At 44.6% G+C, this 17,529-nt stretch overlaps 1 protein-coding gene across 1 annotated transcript in view; it reads left to right on the plus strand.

The window, feature by feature from the left end:
• Positions 1–17,529, plus strand: part of TMEM201 (transmembrane protein 201) — a 72,011-nt gene that overhangs the window by 7,092 nt on the left and 47,390 nt on the right. Inside the window, exon 2 of the mRNA XM_089665787.1 lies at positions 14,760–14,880. Within this exon, the coding sequence (XP_089521913.1) occupies positions 14,760–14,880 (121 nt within the window). The remainder of the gene's footprint in view (positions 1–14,759; positions 14,881–17,529) is intronic.

Consider the following 17,529-nt stretch of genomic DNA (forward strand, 5'->3'; position numbering starts at 1 on the left):
TTTTAATTGAATGTACTGATCCGATGCTTACAAACTTGCAGAGGCGATATCTTCTTCCAGGTGTTGGTCTTCGGCCGGCCTAATTGGCTGGCATAGGATGATGTTACTTCGTGCATGCGCAGGCATGCAGTCATCTTCACACGCAGGCAGGGAAATGTATTTTATTGCAGAAGAGACATTGCGTGACTCTTCTGCATTAAAGAGTCTGCCTGTTTCCAATTGTTTTTCTTGGTGTTACTAGACCCGCAACAGTAAAATCATATGCAGTAAAGCATGCTTGCTATGCTCACTGTGGAACCTCAATCCTTAATCCTCTGCATTGTGTAAAAAGGCTGTTTGATCCTGTCTTCTCTGCTCCTCCCCTTCTACTGTCCTCAATCCATCTGCTGATAGAATAGAGCCTTGGGGGCAAGCTGCACATGCTCAGTTTGGAAGGTATTGCTAGAGTTGGTTTTTTTTTTTTTCCTTGGGAAAGTGCATGTGATCGGCACAGGGCCAATCAGCACTATCCAGACAGAGGGTCCAGGGTTGTAGAGCCACATGGGACAATCGAAAGAATAAAAACTCCTCCTTACAAGCTTTAACCAGTGCTCTGCTGGACACTGATAGAAGTCACAAGACTGCTATATACTGCTGATGAGAAAAAGTATTAAACAGTTTATACTTCCTGAAATAATTGCATTTCAATGCACTGTGGGAGACCAGATAGTGTTCCTAACCCCAGGTCCCTTTATTCATTATAAGTTCACTTTAAGAAGCTGGCCACTGATGTTGTCTATATTTAAAATGCGGTGTGGATTTCCATGGAAAGGAGGATTGGGATATGTGATGAGTGATAAAGAAGAGTCAAGTAGTAATTCTATTTATTTTGTAATACACAGTTCTGCAGCCTCCCTGGCGGTATTCCCGAGTGTAGCTCGGGGTAAAGTTTCAGTACCACAAGCGGTAACCCCGATCTACACTCGGGAATACCATGCGGCGCTGCTCCGGGATCTGTTCTTCTCTTACCTTGTCCTGCGCGCCCGTGATGTCCCTCCTGCAGTGTCCCCTGTAATGTCCTCCGGCGGATGCCGGCATCTGTCTTCTGAGTTCCATTCTCTGTGACGTCCGGGGGACGATATGGCGGGAAATTTGAAAATGACAAAAAAGTGACATTCACTAAAATCACATAGTAAAACATTCCTGTATCAAACTATTTCACATACATTTTGTCCCGAGTGCTTTGTCCGGCGCCCTGCCTACATTTTTACTGGTCTTTCTGCCTGGAAACTGAGAAACGTCCATGGCGTCCAAAAAGCGTCCCTTTAGGTCAAAAGCGGTTTTAGACCGGCTAGAGAACAGCGATAGTAAATCAGAACCACTTGCAGAATTGAGTGATAATGATTCGTGGGGGAAATTCCTCATCAGACACTGAAAACGATTCTGCGACTGAGCTCAGCGATGTGCGAACTTGGCGCTCTATTTCAAATTTCAGTGTTTTTGGTTGGATTATATTTAATTACATTTATTATTTTTTTATAATTAAATTATTTATGATTTCGTGTTTCAAATTTTATCCTACCCGGGATGTTTACTAGACTCTTGTTCGGACAGATTTCAGTGAGTTATTCCTAAAAATTACAGCCTACAATAAAAAAACTACATATTTCCATGCAAAAAAATGTACCGCTTTGAGCACAGAGATATGGACATAATCAGACCGCTAGGGAGGTTAATGGTGGCAGTTTCAGATTAGGAGGGAAGTCTGCTTTAGTGTCCTTTATGTGGCCATTCATATTCAATAAGCTGCCAATGCACATAATCAAAACAAAAACCACACCTCATCATTTGCAATGCAGCAAACTAAAATGAATGGCAAAATACAAATAGCTCAGCTGGTGCTTGTTTCGCCTATAAACTATATATATCAAAGGTGAGGATTCTTAGTCATGCTGACATCACTAGTTCTTCCCTCAGTGGAATAAACTTTCAGACAAGTGACAACATAAAGTTGTGTGCAAGTATTTTGCGAACTGTTTCAACTTGTCACTGGGTGAGTGATCAGCTGCTTGAGGTTTTTTTCAGGCAGACTTGCCAGCAGTACTGCAGAAAAGCTTTCTATGGCCTCGCGTACACTGGGCTTAGGGCCTGTTCACACTGGGACCTATGTTCCCATGCGGTTTCCCGCACCACAGTCCAATCGCACTGCCTCTGCAGCATGTGTCAATACAAAGTAACCTCTTGACGCCGGCTGAACGCAAATGTGCGGCCTCCCGGCAGCTGGGCCTAGACGCACATTTGCATTCTATTAAAAAAAAAGACGTGCTGAGAGCGCGCGCCCTGCGCACTCCCAGCACACATGTCCGGTACTAATGGAAAGGTCCTGATCTCCTCTTTCGATCGGGACCTTTCCTGATCATGTGACGGTGTGTCACGGCGGTCACATGACCCTAAACCCCGCCCCACCTCCCGGCTTCTGAAACCCTTAAAGGGCCGGGAGGCGCCAGTGCGAAGGGGTTAACGGCACCAAAGCTGCAGGTTGCAAGTGCAATGTGTTTGCCCGCACCAGATCGCATGGTACAAAAGTACCATGCGATCTGGTTGCAGTGCATTTTTAAAAAGTAGTACATGCACTACTTATGGTACTGTGCGCTTTCAGCCCATTTAATGAACGGGATTAAATCGCACTGCATGTAAATTGCACAGCAACCACCGCATTCCTGTGCAATTCACATGCAGTTTCTAGTGTGAAAGTTCATTTATTTCAGTAATGCAACTTAAAAGGTGAAACTAATATATGAGATAGACTCATTACATGCAAAGCAAGATAGTTCAAGCCGTGATTTGTCATCATTGTGATGATTATGGCTTGCAGATCATGAAAACTCCAAATCCTCAATCTCAGAAAATGAGAATATTACATGCAATCAATAAAACAAGGATTGTACATAGAACAATATCGGACCTCTGAAAAGTAGAAGCATGCATATGTACTCAGTACTTGGTTTGGGCCCCTTTTGCAGCAATTACTGCCTCAATGCGACGTGACATGGAAGCTATCAGCCTGTGGCACTGCTGAGGTGTTATGGAAGACCAGGATGCTTCAATAGCGGCCTTCAGCATTTCTGCATTGTTCGGTCTCATGTCTCTCATCTTTCTCTTGGCTGAGATAGACTCATTGCATGCAAAGCAAGATAGTTCAAGCCGTGATTTGTCATCATTGTGATGAATATGGCTTACAGCTCATGAAAACCCCAAATCCACAATCTCAGAAAATGAGAATATTGTGAAAAGGTGGAATATTCTCGGCTCAAAGTGTCCCACTCTAATCAGCTCATTCAGCCATAACAGCTGCAAAGGGTTCCTGAGCCTTTAAATGGTCTCTCAGTCTGGTTCAGTAGGAATCACAATCATGGGAAAGACTGCTGACCTGACACCATCACTGACACCCTCCATAAGGAGGGAAAGCCTCAAAAGGGAATTGCAAAAGACTTTTGTCTATGGCCTGCCTTACTCCATTTGGCAAAAGTTGATCCTTAAATTGACTGTTGGATGAAGGGGCCCGGTGGAAGGCTGTTAAACAGTACCTTCATCCAATTACCTCCAATCCCTCTTGTATCCCTCCTAGATTGTAAGCTCCAAGGATCAGGGCCCTCCTATCCCTCTTGTATTGAACTGTATTGTTGCTGTATTGTCTCCCGTTATATTGTAAAGCGCCGAGCACACTGTTGGCGCCATAAATCCTGTATAATAATAATAATTAGATGCAGGGTCTGTGTGAGGATGGCTGTCAACATACATTAGCCTGGCAGTGTTGGCTTGGAGGGAGAAATCTGTGTAAATGGCCATTTTAAGATTAGTTTGTGTGATAGATAAGATGAATAGAACTGTATTTTCACATAAAAGTTGCATTGTTTTTGGCTTCCTCATATTTTTGGAGCTGGTTTGTTAGATTTTGGAAAGTTGTTTTTTTTTTCTTTTTTCAGTAGCTGTGCTCTATCCGTCACAAAGAAAATATTGCCTCTAGATCTTCCTGACTCTGATGCCAAGTGACCTGGATAGCATTCAGGGACCGTGCAACAAAGCCTCTTGTGTCTTACATCTGTCGGGGTCTTTCCAGTAATAACAGTTGCTACTGTGCATCTGTCCGGGGAGATATCATGCTAAATTTGGTTTGGAGGAGCTCAGACTCTCTGACGGAAGGAAGTACAACTCTCAGCAGGCTTAACTAGAGTCACTAATTGCTGTAAAGTGCGGGAAAAATGTCCTTAAATTTAAAGGAAATCTTGTAGTGAATAAAAATGATTCAAGCTTGCAAAGGCTAGGCTCATACTATGCAGGCTTCCAGGGCTGCTGTACCTGTGCAAACACGGAAGCCTGCATAGTATGAGCCTAGCCTTTGCAAGCTTGAATCATTTTTATTCACTACAAGAGGTCCTTTAAATGTAAGGACAACATTTCCCGCACTTTCAATTGAATAGGATACTGTACCTACAGGAAAAAAGGCCCCTGCACCTTTTTCCATAATTGCAGCCATAGGGAAACCTCCTAGAGCTTTATAGTTCCCAGCATGGGAAACTGTGTTGTGGTTTCCAGTGCATTGGGGTGCCATTGAATTAATGGCACCCCCATGCTTCTGCAAAAAGCAGCACAATTTTTTTTTGTGGGAAAATGTGCAATTACACGCAGTCCCACTCCTACATGTAGTGTAAACCTAGCCGAAGTGCATGTTTAAGTCTGGATTCACACTGATGCGGTGCGGAATTCGCAGCTTTTCAGTGTGAATTCCTTACCGCATCACAATCGCACCCTGTTCATACGAACTGATGCGGATGTTTGTGGTAAGTTACCAACACCCCAACATCGGTCTGCAAAACACGGCGCGATGTGCAGAATCGGATCGTATAGATGTGAATATGCGATTTGTTTCTAGTGCAGACTAAAAAAGGGTCATGCACGTTTTGGGTGCAATGTGATTTGAGCCATACATAATGGATGGCTCTAATCGCACCGCATACAAATCACATGCGATTTGTACAGGAATGCAGTGTGGTTCCTGTGCAAATCACATGGGATTTACCGCACTGCTGTAGTGTGAACCTAGGCTAATGGTAAACTGCCCTGGGAGCAATAATGTAGGATGGCAGTACTGCACCCTTCTTTTAACCATTTGCCGCCCGCCCTATGGCCGAATGGCGCCCGGCAAATGTCATCAGCGTTCCAGGTGGACGCCCTCCCTCACATGTGCAGATTGAGCTCCTGCAGAGCCGCGCAGCGGCACGATCTGTCACCGGCCGTGTGACACGGCAGATGACAGATCTGAGTATCAGCCCCCCTTGCCGGTACCATGTGACCTGCTGTGACCAATCACAGCAGGTCACATGACAGTTGTATACAATGGATGGCTTCATTCATGCCACCCATTGTATACTAGTGTCTAGCTGTGAATGGTCACAGCTAATCACATGCACATGTCATGTGATTAGCTGTGGCCAAATCACAGCTAAGCACCAAAAAAAAAAAAAAAAAAACCCTGACTGAATTGTCATTCAGGTAAATGCTTGCTTATAATAAGCAAAGTAATTCTTTGCTATAAGCAAGTTATGTAAAAATAAAAAAAAATAAAATCCTAATCACTTCCCCAAAGTAGTACAATGTTACTATGGTAACATTGTACTACTTTGGTCATAGTGAAATATATGAAAAAAAATGTAAATATATATCATTTTTTTTTTTTTTCATACTGTCACCAGTCAGTGTCCCTGATCACCGCCATGCCAGTTATATGATGATGCTGTACTGCACTGGTGACAATATGTAAAAAAAAAATAGTGAAACTAATTTTTTTAATTTTTTTTTTTTTTTTCATTTTCCGAAAAATTATGACAAAAAATACAACTTCAAAAAACTCGCCATGCCTGTTATGAAGTACGTCGGACTGTCTACTTTGCAAAAAGGGGTCATTTGGAGGATATCTGTACTGTCCTGACATTTGGGGGATATCTGTACTGTTCTGACATTCTTAGACCTCAAGAAATTAGATTGGCTGTCAGTACTTCAGGATTGATCAATATTCAGATCTATCCCATAGTTTGTGAACTCTATAACTTTCCTACAAACTAAAAAACACATTGTAATTTGGGTTATTTTCACCAAAGACATGGAGCAGAATACATCTCGGCCTAAATTTATGAAGAACAATTATTTATTTGCAAACTTTTATAACCGAAGCAAAGAAAAACGTGTTTTTTTTTTTTTTTTTTTTTTTTTTAAATTTTGGTCTTTTTTTTTTTTTTTTTTTGTTAATTTAGCAAAAAATAACCCCAGTGGTGATTAAATACCACCAAAAGAAAGCTCTAGTTGTGTGAAGAAAATGATAAAAGTTTAGTTTGGGTACAATGTTGTATGACCGCGCAATTGTCATTCAAAGTGTGAGAGCGCTGAAACCTGAAAACTGGCCTGGGCAGGAAGGTGTAAAATTGCCCGGTATTGAATTGGTTAAAAATGCTATTTGTCCGCAGGGTGGTTTAAAAAAAGAAAAAATTATTTATTTATAAATTTATATCGGATTTTGATTTTATCAGATTTATTTTAATAGATGTTTAATCCAAAAGCATTTTATCTAAAGATATTTTTCTATTTAGGATACATTAATAATTGAGTTTATTCAGCATGAAATGGATCTTAGTTATGTAGCATGAGGCGGTATATTCAGCAATATTTACATTTTTGGTAAACTCCTTCAATGAATCCCAGCTGAGATCACATGCACTGCACTGATGCATTCGCACAACTTCACAGTAACCATGAGAAAAAAACATTTATATTGTAAAGCGCTGAGAAAACTGTTGGCGCCATATAAATCCTGTATAACAATTTAATAAAAGAATTTGAGTCGTTCTCCAGCTATGTGTGATTAACCTAAAATCTTTTCTGATATCGCTGTTTTACTAACCTGACTAACCTAAGGAAACCTTCATTTGGTTTGCAAATATTAAAGATTCTAACTACCAGCAAGAATGAGTCGGATTCCTTACATTTAAAGAGAACCTGTCATTTTAGATCCATCATGGCAGCATCCACTCACTTGCTGCCCCCACACCCCTCTCCTTGTGTCACTGCCGCATCACCAGCCGTCCCATTAAAGTGAATGGGACTGTCGGTGAGTCAACAGCGGATCAGAGGAGGAGGAGGAGCTGCTGCAGGACAGAGATGACAGGTGCTCTTTAAAAATCATTATTTAAATCGAGACTTTTCACTGGTGATTTAAATCAAATCCACCCTAGTTGTCTGGCTTTCTGCTGTCAGCATGAGACATTGGACCACAGAGATTGTGCACTAAGCTCCTGGTCTGCCTATCAGGAAAATAGCCGCAGTGTTTGCACCTTCAAAAATAAGTGTGTAGTGGAAAGTCCTGTTTGTTTGTCTCATGGCGGTTTCACCTGAAAGTGGTTGTAAGCCCTTACATATTCACAGTGAAGTGTCCGGCCTCAGGTGATGTACAAATCCTCTTACTTAGGTTATAACTGTCTATCTGCAGTCTTCTCTACATCCTGTCAAGGTCCAGAATTTATAAAGCTTATATGAGCTTTCAGAAAAGGGACGGAGAGCTGAAATTATACTCTGCATATCTGAGCCAATAGAGCACTGAGAGCTGATTGGAGGGAAGGGACACATTCCCCTTCACACAGTAAACAGAAACAGACCTGAGGCTCTCAATCACAGACTGAGTGCTGGAGATCCCTCTCCTGTCACCTTCTTTCTCTTGGTGTCAGAAGGGATTCTTGCTGATAGCAGAGGAATGAAGCCGCAGACAGAAATGATACTTTGTGTTCTGTATTAAGACAAGTACACACCATAGAGGGATATGCTTTGTTCATATTTCATGTCTGAGGGTTACAACCACTTGAAACACTTGCCTACCGGGCACTTGTACCCCCTTCCTGCCCAGGCCAGTTTTCAGCGTTGTCACACTTTGAGTGACAATTGCACGGTCATGCAACACTGTATGCATATGACATTTTTATCATTTGTTTCATACAAATAGAGCTTTCTTTTGGTGGTATTTACTCGCTGCTTGGTGTTTTTTATTTTTTGCGCTATAAACAAAAAAAGCAAACATTTTGAAAGTGTTTTCTTTGTTTCTGTTATAAAATGTTGCAAACAGGTAATTTTTCTCCTTCACTGATGTGCGATGATGAGGCTGCACTGACGGGCACAGGTGGGCGGCACGGCTGGGCACTGATCATCACTGCCAATCCCTCCTCTGACAATTGCCGGTTACCGGCAGTACTTTCCTCACGTTGTCACAGCATGAGGAAAGCGCAGCCGATAACAGCAACTGCACTTACCGGTGATCTGCTGTGTCATTGGACACGGCTGTGGTAAAAGGCCTCTGAGATTGGCCTCTTACCACTTCACATGATCAGCTGTGTCTGTAGGACATGGAGATCGCCGGGGGCACGAGGGAGGACGTCCTATGACGCCCTCCCAGAACAGGCCGGCCGCAGTGATGCAGTCATTCAGCTATATGCAGTCGGTAGGTGGTTAAATGGCGGATGACGCTTTCTGCATGTTTGTTCTTTAGTACAAAGTGAATTTTCCAGCCATGCCTTTCCTTTGTGGTTAGAGACTTTTTTGTGGTACATTGGTGAAAAATATTAAAGCCGGACATCCTTTGTTTAGAAAAGGAAGTCAACCATGGCGTCCTGCACATTACTTACCTGAAAGTAGCAACCAGCGCTTACAATTTAGGGGCTGATTCTTGCCAGCAGCTGCGTTATTCCATAGCCACTGGTGTGCTCTGTGAAGGGAGCAATGCTGGTGCTACTTTAACAACCTTTTTGAAATGTCACAAAATGACATTTCATTCATCTGTAAGCAGGTCTGAATGTGGAGTAGTGCGCTGCAGCTTGTCCTTTCTTCAGCACACACCACTGCAGTGATGGGAACTACTCGAGGCAAAAAGGTCTGGTCTTTGCTTTGGCCATACCTGCCCAGCACAGCCCAATGCATATGGTGTGAATGGGTCCTTTTAACCACCTCCCACCCGCCATCTAGTAATATGATATAGTAATATGACGGACGCAAGGTGGTTCTCTCGTTCTGGGAGGATGTCATATGACGTCTTCCCACTTTAACCGTGCATGCGCGGCTCCCTGAGCGCTGTGTCCCTCGGACACAGCGGATCACTGATCCACGGAAAGGGCCGAAGATGTCAGCTTGGTCATGTGATCAGCTGTGTCCAATCACAGCTGATCACATGTAAACAAGGAAATGCCGGTTATCAGCATTTCTCTCCTCTTGAGCTGTCACACTGAGAGGAGAGACGGTAATCGGCATTCCTCCGAGGGGACAAGTACACTGATCATCAGGGCACTGATGATCAGTGTGCCCTGATGATAAGTGTAGCCCCAGCAGTGCCACCTGTCAGTGTCCATCAATGCCAGCTGTCAGTGCCATGTGCCAGTTCCCATCAGTGCCTACCAGTGCACATCAGTGCCACATATCAGTGTTCATCTGAGCTGCCTTTCAGTGTCACCCATCACTGCCACCTATCGCTGCCTGTCAGTGCCGCCTCATTAGCACACATTAGTGAAGGAGAAAAATCACTTATTTCAAACATTTTATAACAAAAACTAAGAACAAAACGTTTTTGTTTTCAAAATTTTCAGTGTTTTTTGGTTTGTTTAGGAAAGGAAAAAAAAAACCCTGAGGTGATTAAATACCACCAAAATAAAGCTGTATCTGTCACAAAAAAAGATAAAAATTTCATTTGGGTACAGTGTTGCCTGACCGCGCAATTGTCATTCAAAGTGCAACAGCGCTGAAGGCTGGAAATTGGCCTGAACAAGAAAGGGGGAAAGGGGTAGGCGAGGGGTTAAAGTATACTTATTCGTTTAGGGCAAATCAGCAGATGTGTTCTAACCCCTTCATCCCCACCAATGTATATTCTCCTTTCCTGTGATCCCTTTTGTTCAGGGCCTAAGAAATTATCTGATACTGGGGGGGGGGGTGTATTAGGCCAGCATGATCCATGTGATGCTGGCCTAATAAGTACTGTCACACATGGCTAGTCCATAGCCTTCTGCAAGCCCCAGCTGTAGTGACTGACCCCCGGCTCACATCTATGCGGCCGTGTTTTGCACGGGTATGAGAGCCCATTCATTTGAATGGACTCCCGTGCCCCGTGACACGCAGGGAAGAAGTCCCTGCACTTCTTTGGAAAACGCAGCCCCGACAGGAACCTCGGTTCCCAATACGGTTGCGTTTTCCAGTGCGGGCGGCGTACCATTAGAACTAATGGCACCAGCCTGCGGGTCCGCATTTCTCTGTGTGGGAGGTGCGGCTGCACGGATTTTTGTGCGGATCCGCAGCGGCACCACCTGCACAGATGTGAACCTAGGGTCATGGGTTACACCGGGCTTACCCTTCACTCCCAGTGGGGGAGCAAAAGGAAGGTGCGTAAACGCTGCTGAAAAGGGCTACATTTAGGCCAACCTGTTTAATCCCTTTACGCTGGCCACACACAAATGTTTGGCCTCCCGTCGTCTGGGCCTAGATGCCGAGCGGCCGCACATTTGCGTTCAGGTAAGAAAAAACCGTGCTGAGAGCGCGCACTTCCAGCACACCTGTCCGGTACTCACAGGTCCCGGTCTGCTCTTTCGATCGGGACCTTTCCCGATCATGTGACGACGCGTCACGGCGGTCACATGATCCCTAAACCCCGCCCCACCTGTCACGCCTCCCAGCTTCTGAAACTCTTAAAGGGCAGGAGGCGCCGGCGGGAAGGGGTTAACCTGTAAATCTTTGTCTGTGGGTACCTATAAAGTGACCCTATACTGAAAAATAAAGGGTAAAGCCAAGTTGTTAAAGACCGTAAATACTTCTTACCACTGCCCTTGGCACCAGACATTATTCTGATCTTGAGAAACTGACACTTCAGGAAGTATCGTTCTCCGGAGTCTTCTTTGTAGCTCTTGCTAGTTCCTCCTGCTGACCTTCATATCTGGACGTAGTAATGAAGTAATGAGTGGAGGTCTGGTGGAGAAACCAATAACAGGCTGCAGAATCCCCCAGGAGATTGACTGACTGTCCCTGAAGTGTCTGGGGGTTTTTGTTTTTGTTTTTTAAACCATTGCTTAAAGTTTTTTGCTCCGTCTTATTTTCCTATTGGTTTCACAATAACCTGCACGCAAGCTACGTGTCTCAGCAGTGAGATTTCTCGCTGTGTTTTGGCAGGCTTGAGCATGTAACTTGCACTGTAAAGTTAAAATTTTTTAATTTTTTACCGCTGCAAGTTCATGCAAGCGTCCTGTCATGTCTGCTCTGGGCTGGGGAAGTTTTAGACAGTCTCCCTCCAAGTGGAAGTTTTATTTTAGTTTTCTTTTAAGGAAGAATCTGTTTATTGGTTACTGCATCTAAATTCCCTTTTAAATTAGGCCGTTACTAAATTTTAATTTTTTTTATTTAGAATATTGAACAGCGGGCTTGCACAGGTTCACTCCGGCTTGGCCGGAGCATGATTGTATTTGTGGTTTTAGGTGCGCTTCCTTTTGAGTGCATCAAAGGTGCAGCATGCAGGACTTTGATGCATTTCAGGAAAATGCACAGTCTAATAGAATTCGGAGGGAATGCTCCTAAAACCACGAACCCGCTCTAATTATTCTTCCTCCAAAACTGTGTTTTTTATGAATACCTCAAAGGAACTGTTCAGAATGGAATTATATGAGCTACGTTTGCAGGTTCTAAATGGTGCAAACTCCACATCCTCACTAAGGCTGGGTACACACAGACCGTAAACAATCCATTCTGCAGGAACTGGACAACTTGGCCCGTGTACAGCTCCCTGATCAACTTCTGCTGAATGAGAATGCTGAAAAACCAGCATCCAATCAGTACTGGCAGGGAATGGCCGATCAGTGTCCAGGCGGGCAGCAGTCCCACTGTCAGAACACAATAGCTTAGTGGGGAAGACTGCTGTATCACTTGGTATGGCGACCTCCCACTTTGTGTGTATCTAGCATTAGTTTCAATTATTTTACCAGGGAAAATTGCAGTCCTTCTGCCAATGTTTTAGGTCCGTGGTCTCCAAACTGTGGCCTTGGTGAGTTGCGGTCCTTTGCTTGCCTTTATCCGGCCCTTGCGACATAACGCCTGCCACTGACAGCACCAGTGATGGCATAACGCCTGCCACTGACAGCACCAGTGATGGCATAACTCCTGCCACTGACGGCACCAGTGATGGCATAACTCCTGCCACTGACGGCACCAGTGATGGCATAACTCCTGCCACTGACGGCACCAGTGATGGCATAACTCCTGCCACTGACGGCACCAGTGATGGCATAACTCCTGCCACTGACGGCACCAGTGATGGCATAACTCCTGCCACTGACGGCACCAGTGATGGCATAACTCCTGCCACTGACGGCACCAGTGATGGCATAACTCCTGCCACTGACGGCACCAGTGATGGCATAACTCCTGCCACTGACGGCACCAGTGATGGCATAACTCCTGCCACTGACGGCACCAGTGATGGCATAACTCCTGCCACTGACGGCACCAGTGATGGCATAACTCCTGCCACTGACGGCACCAGTGATGGCATAACTCCTGCCACTGGCGGCACCAGTGATGGCATAACTCCTGCCACTGGCGGCACCAGTGATGGCATAACTCCTGCCACTGACGGCACCAGTGATGGCATAACTCCTGCCACTGACGGCACCAGTGATGGCATAACTCCTGCCACTGACGGCACCAGTGATGGCATAACTCCTGCCACTGACGGCACCAGTGATGGCATAACTCCTGCCACTGACGGCACCAGTGATGGCATAACTCCTGCCACTGACGGCACCAGTGATGGCATAACTCCTGCCACTGACGGCACCAGTGATGGCATAACTCCTGCCACTGACGGCACCAGTGATGGCATAACTCCTGCCACTGACGGCACCAGTGATGGCATAACTCCTGCCACTGACGGCACCAGTGATGGCATAACTCCTGCCACTGACGCCAACTTTTTGTCCCTCTATCATCAAGGATCAGGCATGGTTTGCTTCCACTGGGTACAGTAAATTTATGGGCCCCCCCCCACAAATAGAGCTTTCATTTGGTGGTATTTGATCCCCTCTGCAGTTTTTATTTTTTGCACTATAAACAAAAAAGTCTTCGGTTAGAATCCCAGCCACGGCACCTCCTGCCTGGAGTTTGCATGTTCTCCCTGTGCCTGCGTGGGTTTCCTCTGGGTACTCCGGTTTCCTCCCACGCTCCAAAGACATGGTGGTAGGTTAATTGGCTCCTGTCTAAATTGTCCCTATTATGTGTATGTATGAATGTGAGTTAGGGACCTTAGATTGTACACCCCTTGAGGGTTAGGGGCCTTAGATTGTACGCCCCTTGAGGGTTAGGGACCTTAGATTGTACGCCCCTTGAGGGTTAGGGACTGATGTGAATGTACAATATATATGTAAAGTGCTGCGTAAATTGATGGCGCTATATAAGTACTTAAAATAAATAAAAAAATATATATATACCATATTTTTCGCTCCATAAGACGCGCCTAGGTTTTAGAGACAGAAAACAGGAAAAAAAAAAATTCTGAACGAATGGACTGCAGACATGGACAGCACAGGAGATGACCAGAGACTGCGGACAGCACAGGAGATGACCAGAGACTGCGGACAGCACAGGAGATGACCAGAGACTGCGGACAGCACAGGAGATGACCAGAGACTGCGGACAGCACAGGAGATGACTGCTGACCTTTTGGGGAGGAGGGGAGCGGGTACCTGAATTTGACAGGTACCCGCTCTTCTGCGGAGTTGTAATTTGATCTTACCTGTTCCTCTATCCAGCCGCACGCTGTCTTCCCCGCTTCTGTAGTGTGGGCGCTCGGCATGACAACCGGGTGCGCATGAGCGAGAAGCACTTGCGCTTTGTGATTGGTCCGGTGGCTTCTGGGATCTGTCATGTGTCCCAGGTACCGCCTTACCATTCACAAACAGCACCACTTCTTGCGCATGCGCACTTGGCACCCGGCTGTCATGCCCAGCGCCCACACTACAGAAGCCAGGTAGACAGCGCGCCGCTGGATAGAGGAACAGGTAAGATCAAAGAACAACTCCGCGGAAGTAAGAGTGGGTACCTGTCAAATTCAGGTACCCGCTCCCCCCCCCCTCCCCAAAGGTCAGCAGTCATCTCCATAAGGTCCCGCTGCAGAGCTGAGCGGCCGGCCCGGTATTCTGACACAGCGGTGGTGGAAATACCGGACCGGCCGCTCCATAAGACGCACTGACATTTTCCCCCCTTTTTTTGGGGGGGGGGGGAAAGTGCGTCTTATGGAGCGAAAAATACGGTATATATTTTTTGCAGCCCTGTAGCAGTACTTCTAATATAGGGCGATGGCCAAGCGGTTAACTGGGGATAATATTTTCCACAACTCATTTTCTGTCCAGCAGTTCTATAGAGGAAAACCTACAAAATGTGTTCTGGCTTTTGTCTGACATAGCGGTTTAAGGAGAACTGCAAAGTGGCAAAAATATTACATTGAGACTAGCCGGTCATTGTGGGGACTTCTGCATATGTAGATGCGAATCTTCTTTGTCATGTTTAATCTTAATTTTAGATGTTACCTTTTTAAAAATAAAAATAAAAAATTTGTCTTGGAAGTGTGTTGCTTTTTCAAGAGTTAAAGAAAAAGATTTTAGAGTTTTCCTCATAGTATCTTAGAAACTCCCGTGTGACTTGTGCTGCTTTCTGTTTTATAGGAAACGCCCAACGCATTTGAGAGTGAACTGCTGGTTTTGTAACCAGAATACAGTAGTGCCCTATGGCAATCGTAACTGCTGGGACTGCCCAAACTGTGAACAGTACAATGGATTTCAGGAGGTAAGTGCACTGGTAACAGGTAATCTTCAGAAATGTCAAACTACAACAAAGACATTCCCAGCTCAACTTACAACCCAGCCTACAACAAACCAAATTGTCTTGTCTAAACAGTTCATGTTAAAAACAGGGGTTTCGTTGTCACACATTTGCAAATACACGTGTAAGCTGCAGGGCCACTTCACGGCACCCCAGTGTTATCTGCAGTCCTAACTCAATAAATTTTGAGAGCCTCCATGGCAGGAACACATATATTTTATGAATATAGCGAGCGCTCAGAAAAAACAGCTGCTGAAACACTCCAAGGAATCACTGGACCTCACAACAGAAACATTAAATATATATAGTGCAGCGCTGTATAAAATAGTTCATAAAGTCTTTTCACAATAAAATCGAACATGTGCAGGCCTCCTCCTCATTAGGTGACTGGAATCAAACAGAAAAAAATGCGCACTCACCGACCGCACATTTTAAATGCGCCTGTGTGTGATTTTATCCAGAAGACCAGCCAGGCATGCAGCTCCAGAAAACACATGGATCATCCCTCTTAAACACTGACATCAGCCTTGGGTGCAGCAATATCTCCAGATCCAGAGACCCTCTCGCCCCAAATGATAGGTAGACAGGGATCCCCCTTCTGGTTCCAGGTACCCCAAAAGTGGTAGGTGTAGATCTGAAACCCTCCAACAGGAGAGTCAAAGAAAAGAGGGAACGCCAATAGTGTAGTAGGCTCAAAACTTTATTAGAGCAACAATAATAAAGCCAGGGTCACATGTGCATACAGATACCATCGACCATTACGGGCTGGTAAGTGTGAATAAAGTAAACCATGTACTAACCCGGCAGAGGGAGGAGCCAGTAGCAAGTGTGACTTCCTGACCACTGAGACCATGAGGAGGTCCAGTGGTCTCTGATCTTTACCTCTGCCGGGTTAGTACATGCCTGGCTGGTCTTCTGGATAAAATCACACACAGGCGCATTTAAAATGTGCGGTCGGTGATTGTGCATTTTTTCTGTTTGATTCCAGTCACCTAATGAGGAGGAGGCCTGCACATGTTCGATTTTATTGTGAAAAGACTTTATGAACTATTTTATACAGCGCTGCACTATATATATTTAAAGGAACACAAATATTGCTCAGCATAAATGTGGACAACCCAACAAATTTGGCAGAAATCCTTTCAGAATCAACATTTTTCTATGGGAGGCTATGCTACAAATTACTCCCACAAATGCGGGCCATTGATTGCAAACAAGATTTGTTAAATTTGCAAAGTATTTTTCCTAACAAACTATTCAAGACCATGTTGCAAAAATGAATACACCCCAATGAAAGTCTTAGGAGCAAAGCTGAATTTTAAACAAAATCCTAATTAACAAGAATTCAGCTACAGGTGAGTCTAAATATTCATTAAACAGGTGTCCAATGGACAGTTTAATATAAAAGGGCGTTAATTAGCAAAGAAAACCCCCTCCAATTTCATGCTGTCAGCAATGGCACCACATGAAGAGAAATGTCACACAGCCTGAGAGAGAGATAATTTCTTTACATAAGAAAGGTGAAGGCTACAATAAGATCAGCAAAGCTTTACTTGTCAGTCAGAATACTGTAACAAAAGTAATATAAAAATGTAACAAAGATGGAACTGCAACCACCTCACAGAGACGTCCGGGCCGCCCACGGAAGTTAGCACCTCAACAGGAGCATATTCTGATGAGAAGGATTGAAGAAAATCACCATACAAGTTTACTGTAGTTAGCTAAAGAAGTAGAAAGCCAAACTGTGGTGATTGTTTCCTGTGACACAATACGGTGTACACTGCAGAAGAATGGCATGCATGGGTGTCATCCATGAAAGAAGCCTATCCTAAAGCCCATGCACAAAAAAGCCCACCTAGAATTTGCCAGGGCCCACGCTGAAAAAGACGACGACTACTGGGACTCTGTACTCTGTAGTGATGAGACCAAGATGAATGTTTTTGGAACTGATGGTTTCCAAACTGGATGGCGTCGCAAAGGTGATGAGTACAAAGAAAAATCCATGGTGCCTACAGTGAAACGTGGTGGCAGTGTCCTGTGAGGCTGCCGGTGTCAGGGAGCTGCATTTCATTGATGGTATCATGAATTCACAGATGTACTGCTCTATACTGAAAGAGAAGATGCTCCCATCACTCCGTGCCCTCGGTCGTTGTGCACTTTTCCAACATGACGATGATCCAAAACACACATCTAAGGCCACTGTTGCATTTCCGAAGAAGAACAGGGTGAAAGTGATTCAGTGGCCAAGTATGTCTCCTGATCTGATCCCAATGGAACACCTATGGGGAATTCTGGAGAGTTAGGTTGAGCATCACTCTCCATCCAGGATCTAAAAGAGGTTGTTCTTGAAGAATGGAAAACGATCGATGTTGCAATATGTCACCAACTTGTTCATTCCACGCCTAGAAGACTTGGTTGTCCTTACAAATCATGGAGGTCATACAGAATAAGAGATGCAGTAGTTCTTGTTGTGAGGTGTATTCATTTTTGCATCCACTAATTTGAGTAAAGCTGAGCATTTTGTAATCAAAGTTATATTAACCTTACTTTCATGTAATGGGTTAAACAAATGAAACTCAGTTTTGTCAAAATTCTGGAATTTTTTTTCTTGTG

This window comes from Staurois parvus, unplaced genomic scaffold (genome assembly GCF_062004578.1).
Source record: "Staurois parvus isolate SC_StPar_1 unplaced genomic scaffold, SC_StPar_1.0 ptg002351l, whole genome shotgun sequence".
In the NCBI taxonomy this organism is placed as follows: domain Eukaryota; kingdom Metazoa; phylum Chordata; class Amphibia; order Anura; family Ranidae; genus Staurois; species Staurois parvus.